At 49.7% G+C, this 17,562-nt stretch overlaps 1 protein-coding gene across 1 annotated transcript; it reads right to left on the bottom strand.

The window, feature by feature from the left end:
- Positions 1–3,952: 3,952 nt before the first annotated feature.
- On the bottom strand, positions 3,953–10,655 carry RND1 (Rho family GTPase 1). The gene is made up of 5 exons (XM_070407790.1): positions 10,449–10,655; positions 9,602–9,689; positions 6,896–7,005; positions 5,926–6,060; positions 3,953–5,064 (listed from the first exon to the last, which is right to left on the bottom strand). Exons 1-5 carry the CDS (start codon positions 10,566–10,568, stop codon positions 4,819–4,821), a joined length of 699 nt encoding a protein of 232 aa, XP_070263891.1. The 5' UTR covers positions 10,569–10,655; the 3' UTR covers positions 3,953–4,818.
- Between the last annotated feature and the right edge of the window lie 6,907 nt (positions 10,656–17,562).

Raw genomic sequence — 17,562 nt, 5'->3', positions numbered from 1 at the left:
TGGCTTCTTTCTTCCTCATATTCCACCCCCTCTCCCACTTCAGTCCTCCACTGAGTTCCCCCTACACACACACACTCCCCAAACTGTGTGTTCACTTTGTTTTTCTTTGGTCTTATCATTCACAGTTCCTTGCAACTTCTAGAATGGGCTTAGATACCAGGAAGTATCTAATGCCTCCTTCCTTCCCATTTCCCATCATCAGCCTCCTTCCTTCCCATTTCCCATCATCAGCCTCCTTCCTTCCCATTTCCCATCCTCACCTGAGGATATATTTATTGATTTTAGAGAGGAAAGGGGGGGGGGGGAGAGAGAGAAAGGGCGAGGACTATACCCTCCATCTTGCCCCAGGGTAAGGGCTACACCCTCCATCTTACTCTGGATCCCAAGTGCTCGGCAAGGCTTCTTCCCGGAAGCCCAAGCCTCTGCTAGCCACATCCAGGACTTCTTTAAAACCAATGACAATCAAGGGAAGTGCGTGCCATAGATACGACTTGCGCCTGGCCAATCGGCAGGGCCCACAGTCCTCTCTCCTCCCCTTACTATAAAACCTCTCTCCCCACAGAGCTGGCCCTCTCTCTGCCACTTGCTGCTGTTCCAGTAAGGAGGGTAGGGGAGCCAAGCCCAGGTTTGAATAAAAGACTCTTTGCTTTTGCATTGGACATGGCTGGCTCCCTGGTGTGGTCTATTGGGGATCTTGAAATCTGGGCATAACAGAGAGAGTGGAACATAGAAACATAATATGTACCCTGACCAGGGACCGAACCTGCAACCTTTTGGTGTACAAGATGACACATCAACCAAGCCACCCAGCCAGGCAGCTTTTTTGTTTCAATCCCCTATAGCTGTAGGGGCTGGCTTTTCTCTCTGAATATATGTTCAGTTCTCCTCAAGCAGAGCCTCTGGATAGACGCAAATAATTCTAAAGCCCTGAGCATCATGCACAACGGCCCAAGTTCTCCTGGGAGAGGTACCCTTCTGCTCTGAGTTCTGCCGCCATTGATCTGCCGCCACTTTTACCCCAGAGACAGAACTGAAGGGAAAGGAGCCTATTATGTGCAATTCACCCAGTGGACACTGGAGGGCTCTCCACTCACAGAATGTAAGCCCAGCTAACAATCAGATCAAAGCTGTAGATGAATCTTTAACAGCTGCAGTTATTATTTACTGAAAATCTTCTAAGTGCCCAACTCTGTGCTGGACATTTAACTTACCTTACTTATTTTCCTGAGTTCTAATAACAGTATTTTACTGATAAGATTGTGGCCCAGAAAAATTAATTATGTCTTCAAAGGCCACATAGTTAAAAGAATGGAGCCAGGATTCAACTTCAGAATCCATGCTCTTTTCCTATTTCCAGATTTTCATTCCTCATCTTTAAAAATGGGTAGCCCTAACCCTAGCCGGTCTGGCTCAGTGGGTAGAGTGTCAGCCTGCGGACTGAAGGGTCCCGGGTTCGATTCTGGCCAAGGGCACATGTCCGGGTTGTGGGCTCGATTCCCAGTGGGGGGCGTGCAGGAGGCAGCCGATCGATGATTCTCTCTCATCATTGATGTTTCTATCTCTCTCTCCCTCTCCCTTCCTCTCTGAAATCAATAAAGAAATATATTTTTAAAATAAATAAATAAAAATGGGTAGCCCTAGCCTGTTTGGCTCAGTGGATTGAGCCTCGGTCTGCGGACTGAAGGGTCCCAGATTCGATTTCAATCAAGGGCACCTGCCAGGGTTGTGAGCTTGATCTCCAGTAGGGGGTGTGCAGAAGGTAGCCTATCAATGATTCTCTCTCATCATTGATGTTTCTATCTCTCTTTCCCTCTCCTTTCCTCTCTGAAATCAATAAAAAATATATATATATTTTAAATGGGTAAATTAAAACCCAGAAAAGTGATGAGGTTGTCCAGGTTCATAATAGTTCTAGCACATTTCTCTCATGAATGAGACAAATAAAACATTGAGCTTAAAAGATACTTATTTGATCCCTGGCTTGTGTGGTTCAGTGGTTAGAGGGTCCGCTCTCACACCCAAGGGTCTCGAGTTTGATTTCTGGTCAAGGGCACACACCTGGGTTGCAGGTTTGATCCCTGGCCCCAGTCAGAGCATGTGTGGGAGGCAGCCAGTAGATGCACACAGTTGTTCCTCTCTCTCTCCCCCTCCCTCCCTTCCTCCCTCCCTTTCACTCTCTCTATAAATCAATGGAAACAATATCCTTGGGTGGGGGATCAACAACAACAAAAAATATACTTGTTTGTTTTAACCTGTTAGTTCTTTCACAAGCATGTATCTCTGGAGATGGAGACAAAGAGACTATGTTCTAATGAGAACCACCGGTAGTCTCCTTTTTTAGGTACAACATGGCTAGCAGTAATGGGCCAATGGGATTATAGTTAGCGCTGAGACTTGGTTTGAATCTTTTTTTTTTTTTAAATATATTTTATTGATTTTTTACAGAGAAGAAGGGAGAGGGATAGAGAGCTAGAAACATCAATGAGAGAGAAACATCGATCAGCTGCCTCCTGCACGCCCCCCAGTGGGGATGCGCCCGCAACCAAGGTACATGCCCTTGACTGGAATCGAACCCGGGACCCTTGAGTCCGCAGGCCGACGCTCTATCCACTGAGCCAAACCGGTTCGGCACTTGGTTTGAATCTTGATTCCACTACATACAAGCAGTATGATCTCGTGCAAGTTATGTGGCATCTTTGGCCTGTTTCCTTATTTATAAAATAGCGATAGTATGACTTGCCTCAGGGTAGGACTTGCCTCTGAGCGGTGAGAAGTGCATGTTCTGGAGCCAGGTTACCTGGGTTTGCATCCAGCTTCTACCACTTTCTGGCTGTGTGACCTTGGGCACGTTGACTAATCTCTCTGAACCTGTTTCCTTGTCTGTAAAATGAAGTAGACAGTACTCCATAGGAATAAATAATATATAAAGAACTCAAAAGCAGCCGAAACCGGTTTGGCTCAGTGGATAAAGCGTCGGCCTGCGGACTGAAAGGTCCCAGGTTCGATTCCGGTCAAGGGCATGTACCTGGGTTGCGGGCACATCCCCAGTGGGAGATGTGCAGGAGGCAGCTGATCGATGTTTCTCTCTCATCGATGTTTCTGACTCTCTATCTCTCTCCCTTCCTCTCTGTAAAAAATCAATAAAATACATTAAAAAAAAAAAAAAAGAAGAAGAACTCAAAAGCATCTCTGACCCACAGTCAACATTTAACAAATGTCAGCTATTATCATTTGTAGGGTTAATAAATGTGATGTTGGTAAAGCTATCAGCACAGTGCTGAGCACACTCAATACCTAGTAGCTCTCTATTTCCAACACACTATGAAACTTGGAAAAAAGAACTATAAGTCACTGAAGAGAAGGGAAGCTAAGGCCCCTGAGCTGCCCTCAACAGGCAATAGAATTGGGAGTTCAAGAAAGCAGAAGACATCATTCCTCTTTGAACTCAGATGAGATCAGAACTCCTGCAGGTTGGGATCTCAGCAGCTTGGATCCTTGGGATTCACCAAACCTGTCGCTCTCTCTACACTCTCTGGGACAACAGGTTCTCAACCAGGAGTGAGTGTGCCCCAGGGGACACTTAGCAACATCTGGAAACATTTTGGTGGTAGACAGCTGGGGAGGGGGGCTGCTACTGACATCTAACAGGTAGAGAGGCCAGGGATGCTAAGCCTCCTCCAATGCACAGGACAACCCTCACAGCAATCCCTTTCCTAGTCTAAAATGTCTTTAGTTCCAAGGTTGAGAAACCCTGCCCTCGGGCTAAGATCCTCAGTGGCTTAGCAGGACTTGGATGGGGTTGGGGGTGAGTAGGGGTGGGAGTGGAGGGAGGAGATCCTTGTTGGAAGAGCCGGGGAACAGTGGAGGCAGCCGCTCTGCAGCCCACAGAAAGGGCCCCAGGGCAGCTTTTTCCTCATTATCATGATCAAAGGAAACAGAAAGACACTAAGAAAACAGAGCCAACTTCTTTATATGTGTTATATTTTTCATTAATAAATAGGTTTTCTTCTTTAAACACAGAACATATAACAGATTGAAACACGCCCCCCTCCCCCCATTCCAAAGACAAGAGTCTATAAAACAAATGCCAGCTGTACTGCCCTAGGGGCAGAAAAAGTCTGGTGACCCCCACCCAGCCCTGCCCCCTGCAGCACCACCACCCCCACACTGCAAGAGAAGGGGGTCCAGGGCTTCTCCCTTGGACCTTGGGGACTTAGGGGAGAAGCATGTGAATGTATGATGTCACCTCTCCATGAGGCATGGGCTATGCAAAGATGAGGTTTCCTTCTCATTGGCTCTGACCAGCTCCTGTCCTTCTGATTTCAGTCATGAAGCACCGGGGCTCAGCTCCCAAGGGAGCTGCCTCACGGCTTCCCCACTCTCCACTCTTCTGTGGCCTCCTCAGAGGGGAAGGGAAGGGCTCAGGGACCCCTCCCGTCCCCTGGCCTGCATGGAAACGCTGGGTGGAAGAGGCATGATGCTGAAGGTGAGGCTCTTGTAAGACCCCTGAGCCCATGAGGCCAGCAGGCCCCCCACACCCCCACACCATTTCTTCCTCTGGAGTAGGGGGCACTGGGGCAGCCACGCCCTCCACCACCTAGTGCCTGGCTTGGGGTGTGATGGTTCTTTCTGAGTGTCAGGTCCTCAAGCCGGGCCTGGCTCTTTCCTTGTCCCATTCTTGTCTCCTTCCAAGCCCTCACCGCGGCAGTCTGAAAAACTCGTTGTCCAGTGTCCTAAATTGTCTCCTCCTCCCTCTCCCCGCGCCTCTGCAACCCGAGGGAGGGGGTGGGAGGCTGTCTCCCCTCTCCAACCCCCGCTTCACATAATGGAACAGCTTTTGGCCTTTTCCTTCTTGAAGGTAGAAGAGATGAGTTCAGAACGACTGGGGAGGTGCAGCAGTCGCTTGGAGAAGCTCCGGACGGGGCTCTTTGGGGGCATCGGGCTGGGCTTGCTCAGACACACCGTGGATGCCGTCCGGAAGATGCTGTGGATACTCTTTTCTGAGGTGAAAGCTGAGCCTTCCAGGTAGATTTCCGCACCCAGCTGCTTGGCTATTGCACAGCCCTGCAGGGGGAGGGGGGAGTGAGGTCACCGATGCAGTGGTCCAAATGGCTCTGAAACACTGCCTCCTGTGTTAGTGGTACTCCGCGGGCTGCTCCACATGGGACCCAACTGCCAGCCTCCCACCATCACCCTCTGCTAATTACTTTCTGAAGGTGAAGCCTGACAACACCTTAGCATCACCTGGGACACTTTTAAAACCATATTGATAGCAAAGGACTTGTGTGCATGCATATTAACATCACCAATGGACACAGACGCTGGGCGGTGGGGGCTTGCCCTGGGTGGGAATGGCTGGGGGAGGGGGTGGTCAAGTGGGGAAAAAGGAGACATATGTAAAACTTTAGACAATAAATAAATTTAAAAAAGATAAAACAAACCCATATTGATGCCAGAACAAGTAAATCAGAATTTCTGGGGGTAGGGCCTAGTCATTAGCATTTTTAAGAGCTCCCCAGACAAGTCTCATATGAAACACTAGTTTTAAAAAAATGAACCTTTACTCCCATGTGCATAAGAAATTATCCAGGATCTCATTAAAAATGTAATTCCCATATCTTTCTCCCAAAGTGACTCTATACATATGGAGTCGGAATTCCAATAAGCACCTCTGGTGATTCTAATGCAGGTGGTGCACAAAAACCATCTGAGAAACACAGAGGAATGCTCCCCTGTCAACCTCTAGCACAAACCTGGGTAAATGAGTACCACCTCTATCCAGGTGGTTAGTTGCCGATTATAGATGGCCCCCAGAGTGCCGCTTCTCTCTCGCTGTAGTGACAGAGCCTGAACAAGGGCTACGTTTCAAGTCCTTTGCCTGTAGCCTTCTCCACCCCACCCCAACACACAATGGCGCGCGCACACCTGCTCATATGAGATGGGTGCCTGCTTCTGGTGGGACAGCTCCATCAGGGTGCTCAGGTCTGTTCGCAGGTCTGTCTTGCAGCCAATAAGCAAAACACGGGTGCTGGGACAATAATCTAGGATTTCCGTCCTCCACTGAAGAGCAGGGCAAAAAAGGAAAGTCAGGGGCTGACAAGCCCAGAGAAGCCCCGTGGCAACATCACACACCGTAGAGCTTATCACCAGCCCAGCCATCCCTCTGAGTCACAGCATCGCCACTGCACAATGACATCATCTTCCAGCCCGTGAGGACTCGGGGCCACAGGAATGCTGACCCAAGAGCCTGTCCCCTCTTTCAACAGCCCAGTCACTAGAGAAAGAACTAGGGTAGATCTCTTCCCACTCTCTGCCAAGCAGTCGAGCCTGGATCTGCTCCCTCAATCCCGTCAGAGGACTCCACAAATTCAGAAAGCCAGGAGGAAGACAACCAGTCTCTTCCCAAGGGAAGGTGATAGTCCCAGGGACTTCTGGGAAACTAGCCTAGTTCCACAAGGTATCCTGGGACTCCTCTGTATGATCATATTTTGCCACCCAGACCTAGGCATTTCCTACCAGCAGCTCTGTTCAGGCCTGCCTGGCTTGCCCAGTTCTAGTGGGCCTGGGATCAAGGTCTATAGAAGCTGCCTCCAGAAAAACTCATCCCTGACCCTCAAACCGTATCACCAAGAGGTTCTCTGACTCTCAATCCTTCGCTTCCTGGGTTTTCAACACCACCCTCCCTTGCTGGTCCTCTGGCAGAGCAGTATAGGGCAGGGGCAGGAGAGCTGGGTTCTAGTCCCAGCGATGTAGCTAATGGTGTGGCCTTGGGAAAATTTCTTCCCCCCCTGGCCCCAGTTTCTTTCTGTTACACAAGAAGGGATTAGATGACAAAGTCCTCAATGCTCCTTTTTGTTCTCAAGCTGAGCTAGAGATTGTAGAGTTTCAGCCTCACCTTCTTGAGTGCACTGTCCACTGTCTCCGGACGGCTGATATCAAAGCACAGTAATACTGCGTCCGAGTCGCTGTAGCAGAGTGGACGGACGTTGTCATAGTAGGGAGATCCTGTGATGGGGGAGAAAGAGCTGATGACGAGCCGTGGCAGTTTCCCTTCCTACAGGCCTAAACCCAAAGAGCCTCGGAAGATCATTCTTGGTCCCCTAGGTTAGTTGGCCCCACCCATCTCCCAGGGGAACCTGCTGCCGCATGGAAGCTGGGGACCTGACCACCTGCCAGAAGCAATGCATCCTCCTTAGCCATGAGAAAAGGGAAGGGGGCACAGTACCAGGAGGGTGGAACATGGTTGCCCCTGTCTAGGTCTCCCACATCTCAGGTGTGCCAGTTCTGAGTCCCCGAGGAGGGTGCTCCCACCCCTGCAGAGACCAGGGCTTGCTTAGGGTCTCCTCTTTTTGAGAGTCTGCCTGCTGCACCGCCTCTGCCCCCCTTTTCTGCTCCAAGGTTCTCCCCAAGGAAGAAACAGACCTGCCTGTTACATAACAGCTGCCCTGCTTGTTCGCCATGGGGTCAGACTCTAAGAGGCTGGGAGGGATTCAGTGCCCTGCTCCTCCTCTGCCCACATCGGCTTACCCTGAAAAGGGCAAAAAGAAAGCTGCAGCCCCTGTCCCCCCAGATCTCAGGGAGACGGTCTCAAAGACAGCAGCACCAAGAGCTGGGGACTTAGAGCCAGGGTCCTTCACTGGGAGGGCAGTAGGCAGTGCAGACCCAGGTGGTCTAATAGGGGAGAATGCTAGGAGCTGAGACTGCCCCCCCCCCCCTGGGAAGGAACAGTAGCAGATTTGGAACCCAGACAATCCGTGCTTAGAATAGCAAGCAGCCCCTCTCCCTGCACCATAATCACCATGGAAACTGGGGGGAATCCAAGTGGGGAGGGGGTTGGTTGTTAAAAAAAAAGAGTAAAGGGGAGTTGGGTAGCTGCCGGCTCCTTCAGCAATCTGCCCCCAGCCCCTCTCTGAGGTGGGGTCGCATCACCCGCAGCACTGAGCAGAGGGAGCACTGCAGCACTGGGAAGGGGGAGGGGAGGAGGCCTCCATCTGGCTCCACGCAATCCCCCTCCCCTAAGACCCGCAAGTGAATAATGGGAACAGGTTCCACCCAGGCCCCAACGTTGGGAAGCCCCATCCCACTTCCTCCTTCCTTACGTGCATCTAATTGAAAGAGGGAGTTTGAGGATGACTGACAGCCAGCATCCTTTGGGAAACTGGGGGGTAGGGTGGGGTGGGGATTCGATGTAGGAAACAGAGACCACCTTGCTGATTTTCCATGATCTGGATTGGAATTCAAAGGCTGCATTCTGACTGTGGGAGGAGGGGGAAGCAGCAGGAAGTCGTGGTGGTAGAGGGGAGTGGCGCTTTGGGGCGGTGGTAGTGGAAAGAGATGAGCTGCAGTAAGACTCGGGGAAGATAGAAAGGTGGACAGGCTACAGCAGATGCAAAAGCATACATCATGCAGCCAACTGCGTGCCAGCCGGCTCCAGCCAGCACCGCACAGGCCAGGAGGGCCAGCACCCTGCCTCCCAGCCTCTGGAACTGCAGCCCAGAAAGCAGAGCAGGTTGAGGAATTTTTGTTTTGCTTTGTTTTGTTTTGGGGAAGGGGGGGGCAAGGGGAAGTCTCATTTTCTGTGTACCCGTCCCATCCCCTACCCCAAACCTTTTCAGACCTCAAAATTGGATCATGGGAACAACGGCTCTTTGGAGGAACAGGACTGCATATTTATTATATGGAACAGGAAACCCCTAGTGATTTATAGTTCCTCTTTAAACTCAGCCTCAATATGCATTTTGAGAGAGGAGATTTTATTTTCTTTCTCCTATTCCTGGCTCTTAGTCCTTAATGACGACTCTGAACCCAGTCTATTTAAAAAGGGTGGGGTAAAGAGATAATGGGAGGGGGTCAGAATCAATGCAAGGGGGAGCCTAGCACTGAGGGTTTAGGGTGGAGAGGCTGGAAAAATACTGCTTCCTACATCCCAGAAAGACAGGGCACTTCTACCTCGGCCCGGTGGGGGGGAAATGGCCCCCTCCGCCACTATCCACAATGTGGCTGCCCCATATTGACTGTCTCCCCACCCTCTGAAGCCTCGATGATGCATCACCTCAGCCCTGAGCCGCAGCGCTATGACAGCAGAGCAGAGCTGAGCTGCGGCAGCGGCCAGCGGCGGCCAGAGATGGAATGCAGGAGAGAACACGGAGTCAGGAAAGGAACACTATTTCCCCAAAAGCAGGCTTGTTTCCTTGCCTCAGCCACAACTGCCTCCAGCCGCACTGCCTTCTGCCTCCTTTGGCTTTGCTCTGGGGCAGGAGAGGCTGTGTGTGTGGCAGCAGGGTGTGAGCATGGAGAAGCCCCGTCTGACTGGCTGCCCCCAAGAAGTATTCAGGGCTTCATTCACCTCACCATCCAGCCCTCCGAAGGATGAAGCTAGACCCAGAGAAAGGAGTGGCTTCTGGGGTTCTTCCATTCTGCACCCCGGGACCAGCCCCTCCCCCTACACACCCAGCAGAGGAATCTTCAGGTCCCCTTCTTTCCATTTTCTGGCAAGCACCACACTCCTTCTCCCCATCAAAGAGGAAAACAATGTCTAAAGGGCAGCAGCTGCGACAGCCCAGTGGAGGTGGGAAGGGGCCTTGGGGGCCAGCGGCCTTACCTGAGGTGTCCCAGAGACTAAGCTCCACTCTCTGTTCCTCCGTCTCCAAGCAGGCTGTGTAATTCTCAAACACGGTGGGCACATACGTCTGCGGAAAGAGAGGGACTGTTCACACCCCGGCCCCTGCCCTCTGGCTACACAAGAAGCCGCCCCCTCACCCTAATGAGATGCTAACATGGCCAGAGGAGGGGACACCTGGGGCGGAGGGACCACACGGGACAGGATGCAGGGGCATGTAGAGGCACAGGCACTTGGCTCCATCAGATTAAGAAAGGGAATGACTTTCAGCCGGGGACATGCCCCCAGAGTTTCGATGGTCGGGGACACACACACTCTCTCTCTCCTCTCATCCCCAGATGTGTCTGTCTCCCAATTTCAGAGTCACACGCCAGTTCTAACTCTTTACTCCTCCCCACAAGCCCCCTGGACCTACAGAACAGTAGAAAGGGGCAGCAGGAGATTGCCCGGAGCCATGGTCTCAGAACCTTTGAGGTTGGGGTGAAGGGGCAGGCACGTATTGCGTCAAGAAACCCCAGATTCTAGAATGCCTCCGGTCCCCTCTCCAGAGAGCAGACTCCAGGCCGAAGGGAGGTAGGAGGGGATCTGATGGGGCCTATGGGTGAAGAGGTGAGGAGGAGCCAGCTCCAGCGGCGGCAGAAGTGGAACAGGTCTCGGGGGAAGCTAAGGCAGGGCAGTCCTCCCGCCGAGGGCAGCAGAGGGCGGGGTGGGCGGGGTGGGGAAGGAGAGACCGCTCTCCTGGGCAGGTGGGGATCTATCCCGGGGGAGGCGGGCAGGCGGGCAGGCGGGCGAGGAGAGAAGCTGGCCAGGGGCCGGGCAGACAGCTCACCTCGGGGTAGCAGTCCTTCGCTAACACCTGTAACATCGCTGTCTTCCCACACTGCACGTCGCCCACCAAGACGAGTTTACATCTGGCCACGACTGGCTGGGGGGCCCGTCTTTCCTTCATGACTGTAGCCTCCGCGGGACGTGCACGCTGGTGCCGAGAGGAAAGGATTGCGCCAGGTGCGTCTCAGCACGCGAAGCAGCCGGATTCCCTGCCTCGCTCCAACTGAAGAGGAGGCCGGCACAGCCCCCTTATATGTGCCTGGGTGAGCCAATCACAAGAGGAGGCGGGCTCTGTCAGAGCCAATCCCCGAGGTGGGATCCCCTCCGGCAGCCAATGGTAGGAGGATCTGAGTCAGCGCCCTTTTCCTCCCGTCCCTTTCTCTTAAAGCTGCACCTTCCTCTGGAAGGGGATTCCCACGTTTTGCAATTGTATTAGGGAAGAGGGAAGGGACTTGAAGCCAAATTTATTGGTCTTGAGTGTCCACCGATTAGTGTCAAAAACCAGCCATGAAGGTAGAAAGTGAGGTCACGCTAGAGCTGTCCCAGAAGAGGAGGACCTGCCTGAGCTGCGGACAGGTGGCACCCCTGGGTGGGGTGGGGGCAGAGATCTCTAACCTATGAGTTCCCTCTAATCCCCATCCAAACCAGTTCCCACGCTTGGCTTCCCCTCCCAGAAGCTTCTGCTCGGTGCCTTTATCAGTTCCTGCGATTCCCCTTTCAATTCCTGAGTCTCTTCCTCAGGAATCACCTTCGCCAAAAATAAATAAGTAAGAAAGCCTTCTCGCATCATCTGGAAAAACCCCACACAGGCCCTGACCCAGGGATGGGCAGAGAGAAAGGAATGAGAGTGGGGTTGGGAGAAACGGTGACACCCAAGCAAACAAAGTCTCTGTCTGTTGGGCCAGACAACCTCTCACCCCATGCCTGGCAGGAGCTGCTGAGGCGTTTGTTCTGCTGCCTGGGTTCAGCTCCCCGGATGAATCAGGCGCGGGTCCAGTTCCACGTGACACCTGCTGATACCAATATGTGTCACCTGATTAAAGTCCAGGCTGGGCCTGGGGTTTGGGGATTAGAAAACTGAAGGGCAACCTAAAGTTGAGATGAGCAACATAACTGCCTACATAACCTGCCCCTCAGAGCCCTTGCAAGTTAAGGCGCCAGTCCACTAGACAGAATCATGGGATGTACACAGCTCGAATGACTCACTGCTTGTTCGCAACCACGATAGCTCAAATAAGGCCTCCTGGTTATCAGGGTAGAGTGAGACTGACGGTGAGCAAAAGTGAAAGCACTGAGTTCCTCCGTAGGTCCCTTCACCGTGGTGAGCCCAGCACCTCTGGAGCAGGCTCTGGGTCTTATTCCACCTGAGCTTGCTCTTAATTCACCATCATTGCTGCCCCACCCAGGGATATTTTCCCTGTTATAAAGGATGTTTAAAATCCTTCCCCAGACCCAAAAGGACAGGTCTCTTAGGGGAGATTCCCAGTGCCCGCTATAGACAGGAGAACGGATGATATTTTGAGAATACGTACAGTCTAGCCAATGTTTCCCCCATCAAATCCTGTGGCATCCAAGTCCACAGTCCATGTTTGTCTGAGAGATCTGAGGCCAAGACCTTCACTGTCCTCTACCCATCTCCTCAGGTCCCCCTGCCAGGGATCAGGATTCAGCTAAGGGAGCCTCCAAGGTAGAAAGAGAAGTGATCCAGCCCTAGCTGGTTTGGCCCAGTGGATGGAGCATCGGCCAGCAGACTGAAGGGTCCCGGATTCTATTCCTGTCAATGGCATGTACCTTGTACCTCGTACCTCTGTTGGTTGCAGGCTTGAGCTTCCGGGGCCCTAGTCTGGGAGCATGCGGGAGGCAACCAATCAGTGTGTGTCTCTCTCTGTGTCTCCCCTCCCTTCTACTTTTTCTAGGAATCAATGAAAAAATATTCTCGAGTGAGGATTAACAAAAACAAACAAAGGAAAGAAAGAGAGAGAGAGAGAGAGAGAGAGAGAGAGAGAGGAAGGGAGGAAGGATGGAAGGAAGGAAGGAAGGAAGGAAGGAAGGAAGGAAGGAAGGAAGGAGAAAGAGAGTTATCCAGGTGCTGCCATCTTCTTCCAGGCTCTCTGGAAGTTTCTCCTCCCTACCTTTCCCCAGGTCTCAGATAATGTTCCATCTATAGAATTTGTCCTCTTCTTGCCCTTTCCAGCAGCCTGACAGCCTCTCTGAGCTGCCCATAAGTATGGTTTGGGAGAGTTCCAGGAACAGCTGTAAGATCATAGACTGCCTCAACCTGGAGTCCTTCCCCTCAGCCTGACCTTTTCCTCCTGTTCCCACCCTCTGTCTCCTCTGGACTCAGTTCTCCAGGCACCAGTGGGGTTCCCATACATCCTGTTAACTCTTAACTGGGTTACCTCCAATGGCAACCCCAAAAGTTTTAGCTCCCGCTCCCCCATGTTCTCTACCAGCCTCCCCTACACACACGCCCTCCACCAGCCACTCAAAAAAAAAAAAAAAATCAATGCAAGTAAAAACTGTTTCTGCAATGCAAACAGCTCCTCTGGCTTCTGGCTTCTAACCAGACTGCCATGCCTGAGCTCCTCTGAGATGGAAATTCTGAGAGCTGGTGTTCTCACTGGTTCTTCCCTGGGTGGCAGCATTTCAGGGGAGGGCAGCCCCCACCATGGCTGACTCGCAAGATGTGTCTCTGAAGATATTTTGTGGGTCACAGGTTGATGAGTTGTGGTGGGGAAAGTGGTATGAGTTTGTGTGAGGTCAGAAGTTAATGTGACAACATGAAAAGAGGATGGAACCAAAGGTCGGCAGTTCTGGCCGTTGGGCCCAGCTCGGCCCTTAATAAGCTGTGTGTATCCTTCTCTGGGCCCATTTCCTTCAACTTATTGCAAGGGATTTGAGCTAGACAAGGGGTTTCTAGCCATTCTTTTTTTGGCAGTTAGGCTTCCTCCCCCCAAGTCTATTTAAACCTCTTTTAAGTGTCTTTATTTTAAAATCTATAGCCAGAGAAATACATTTACAAGATGTCTCTTTCCTATCAAGACCAGAAGAGTTTAAAACAAGGTTATACGGCCCTGGCTGGTGTTGCTCAGTGGCTAGAGTGTTGTCCTGCGCACCTGAAGGGTCTCGAGTTCGATTCCTGGTCAAGGGCATGTACCTGGGTTGCAGGTTCAATCCTGACCCCGCCCCAATTTCCCTATGGGGGTGTGTGCAGAAGGCAACCAATCATTGTGTCTCACATCGATGTTTCTCTCTCTCTCTCTCTCTCTCTCTCTCTCTCTTTCCCCCATCTCCCCTCCCATTTTCTCTGAAAAAAAAAATCAATGGAATATGGGTAATATCCCCTGGTGAGGATTAACAAAAAACAAGTTGTTATACTTGCTCTGGCCAGGTAGCTCAGGTGGCTAGAGCATCATCCCAATACACCAAGGTTTCAGGTTAGATCCCTGGTCAGAGCACATACAAGAGTCAACCAATGAACGCATAAATAAGTGGAACAACAATAAGTCCATCTCTCTCTGTCTCTCTCTGTCCCTTCCTCACTCGCTCTCAAATCAATCATAAAAAGTAAAGTAAGGTTATACTTGAGAAGCCAGCCACAAAAGATCATATATTATAGGATTACATTTGTATGAAATGTCTAGAGTAGCCAAACCCAAAGAAAAATAGATTAGGGATGCCTAGGGCTGGAGGGGTTGAGGGGAATGGAGAGTGACTACTAATGGGCATGGGGTTTATTTTTGGAGTGATGAAAATCTTCTAAATTTGATTATGATGATGGCTGTAAAATTCTGTGAATATACTAAAACCACTGGATTATACAGTGTAAAGTGGTGAATAGCTTTTTTTTTTTTTTTTTTTTGGTGTGGAAATGTGCAAGCATTTTAAAAGGTAGAAAAAATAGCCAAACAGGTGTGGCTCAGTGGTTGAGCATCGACCATGAATCAAGAGGTCCCTGGTTTGATTCCTGGTCAGGGCGCATGCCTGTGATGCGGGCTCGATCCCCAGTGTTTCTCTCTCATCAGTATTTCCATCTCTCTAAAAATGCAATTAAAAAAACATACTTTTAACAAAAATAATAAAAATAAAAGGTAGAAGGAATCATACAACGAAGCCCTATGTATCCATTACCCAGCTTCAACAATTATCAGCATAATCTTACTTCAGCTATATCCCAACCCACTTCTCCCTCCCACCCCTCCTGTATGGGATGGCTTTAAAACAAATGTTGGACATCACATCGTTTAACCCATTGATATTTCAGTACTCATCTCTAAAAGAAAAAGACTCTTTGTTTACACAACCACAATGCCATAATCACAACTAAAAAAAAAATAATTCAATGTCACCAAATATCCAGTCAATGTTAAAATTCCCCTAATTGTGTCATATATCAGTTTATTCAAACCAGAATCTAAACAAGGTCCACACATTGAATCCATTGAATTTGGTTGATATGGCTCTTAAGTTTCTTTTCTTTTATAGGTTCCACTAACCCCTTCCCTTTTTTTTTGTAATTTATTTGTTGAACAAATGAGGTTGTTTATTCTATGGTGTATTACATATTCTGGATTTTGCTGATCATATTTCCATAGTGTTTTTACATGTAGTAGACTCCTTTACAACTTAAATCCTATGCAGAAACTCAAAACACACACACAAAACGATGCAAAACAAAATTGCTCTGGTTGAATCAGAATGAGAAATTTGAAGGGGGCTCATACTCCACCCCCTCCTGAAACAAACCCTAGAGAACAACACAGTTTAAAAACCACTAGCCTACAGAGCATGAGAGAGAGAGAGAGAGGGAAAGAGAGAGAAAGGACCACATGTTCAAAGCTCAGGGCTGCCCTATCTTTTTTTGACTCTGATTACTGTGATAAATTCCTAATCTGGGACAGTGACATAGCACACAAAGGTGTTCAGGGTGGATACAAATTCAAGTTCACTCTGACTCTTACCCGGGGGTACACAAGCCCAGTACTTTCTGTGCCCTAGTGATCCTTACAGAGAGCTTCCAGGCGCCCTGCCACCTGTGTCCCCCAGGAGTCCGGCAGGGCCAAGCCCATTTTCCCTGTCCCTTAATATGACTCAGGTGCTCCGCTCCTGGTCCTAAGCCATACACTTCTCATGATCTCGGGATCTGTGGCCCCTGGCACTTGGGAACACCGGACCTTTTAACTGGGCATTTTTAGCAGCTACTAGAGTCATAACCAGGTTTTTAAGACTCAGTCTCTGTCTTCAAGGAGTTTACAGCTATGAGGGGAGATTAAGCAAGTGCCTTGTGGGTAAAGAAAACCAAATGCAGGAGTGCTGAGGAGGGAGGGGGCAGATCTGGTTGACTGTGGAAGGCTTACTAGTATAGAAGAGGGTGGTTTCACCTGGGCCTCAATCCTGACAAGATTAGTTGAGGAAGAATGTGGATACAGGAAAGTGCTAACCATATCCAAAGACTAAAGAATCAATCCAATCCTCTGAAACAGACATGGGGGTGGGGGGAGGCAATTTGCTTGAGAACATATTTAGGAAAGGAAATCTGATGCTAAAATAGTATAAAATGCAAAATTCCAAAATGTAAGAAAACCACAGGCCCAAAATGGTGTTACTCATGCTAAAAGCCCATGATACCAAACCCAGTATCTACGGTTTCTGATCAAAACCAATAAAGCAATCTGTCCCGTGGGCCCTCTCCATCCCCTCCCCCATAGAAAAAAGGGGACATCTGCATGATACAAATCCTCCCCATTTTCTCCAGTGGCTCCCCGCAAATAATCCTTTCTTTCCTTTTCTTTTCATTTCTTTAAATAGGTGCCTTCCCGCCCTAACTGGTTTGGCTCAGTGGATAGAACATCTGCTTGCGGACTGAAGGGAACCAGGTTCAATTCCGGTCAAGGGCATCTACCTTGGTTGCGGGCACATCCCCAGTAGGGGGTGTGCAGGAGGCAGCTGATTGATGTTTCTCTCTCATTGATGTTTCTAATTCTCTATCCCTCTTCCTTCCTCTCTGTAAAAAATCAATAAAATATATATATTTTTAAAAATAGGTGCCTTCCCCAACCCTTCTTCCTATAAAAACCTCCCATTTTGTACAACCCCTCTTCCCTGCCCCTTCTCGTTGCTACATGGGGTGCTGCCAGATTCATGAATCACTTCAAAAAGCAAATTATTCTCCAAAATTATTCAGTCAAATTTTGCTTTTTAACAAGCTTTAAAAATACAAGTATAGGTATATGTTGTTTATGATTGTCAATTCGCTCCAACCAAAACCACCAGCAGATACGTGTAGTTGAACAAGGGGAACTCCCACCATGGCAGAACTGTGGGCCATCCAGTGGGTGTTGGGAAGGATTTAGGATGTGGAGTTACACTTGCAGATTTGGGGGAAGGTCAAGGAAGACGAGCTTTGCTCTGGGTTGGATGCTACCAGGAAGCCAGGGAATTCTACCATTGGGTACCTTAATTACTTTTATCTAGGACAGTGATGTCGAACCTTTTGAGCTCGGCGTATCAGCATTTTGAAAAACCCTAACTTAACTCTGGTGCCGTGTCACACATAGAAATTTTTTTGATATTTGCAACCATAGTAAAACAAAGATTTATATTTTTGATATTTATTTTATATATTTAAATGCCATTTAACAAAGAAAAATCAACCAAAAAAATGAGTTCGCGTGTCACCTCTGACACGCGTGCCATAGGTTCGCCATCACTGATCTAGGAGGTGGGAGGAATGAAGCAGGACGAAAGCGGCGATAGGTAAAGCAGCAGTAGCCACAAGTATTAGCTAGGAGAGGGGGATGTTTGGTCATTTTTGTGGCTTGGACAATGTTCTTATTTTTGTCTGATGTGACTACAGAGAGGTCTTGTTCTTGATCTGCCATTATCATGGTCACAGAGTGGCCTGCGTGGTGGTGGTATTCTGTGAAACTGTTTATGTTCCACAGGAGGAAACCAGGGCGTAGCTGTGAGTGCCAGGTGGTCCTGGCTGTGCTGTTTCTCGTGCTTTTCTTCTGTTCCTTATCCTGGGAGCTGGGTGCTGTTACATGAGTCTGCTGAGAAATTGGAAAGAGAAACGAAGGCAAAGAGGAGAATTTTCCAGGCAAACTTCCTGGAAA

This window comes from Myotis yumanensis, unplaced genomic scaffold, assembly GCF_028538775.1.
Source record: "Myotis yumanensis isolate MYYU_CA2020_CCGP unplaced genomic scaffold, mMyoYum1.0.hap1 SCAF_3, whole genome shotgun sequence".
In the NCBI taxonomy this organism is placed as follows: Eukaryota; Metazoa; Chordata; class Mammalia; order Chiroptera; family Vespertilionidae; genus Myotis; species Myotis yumanensis.
Note: the sequence above shows the minus strand (reverse complement) of the source record. Positions and strands in the feature narration are given on the sequence as shown.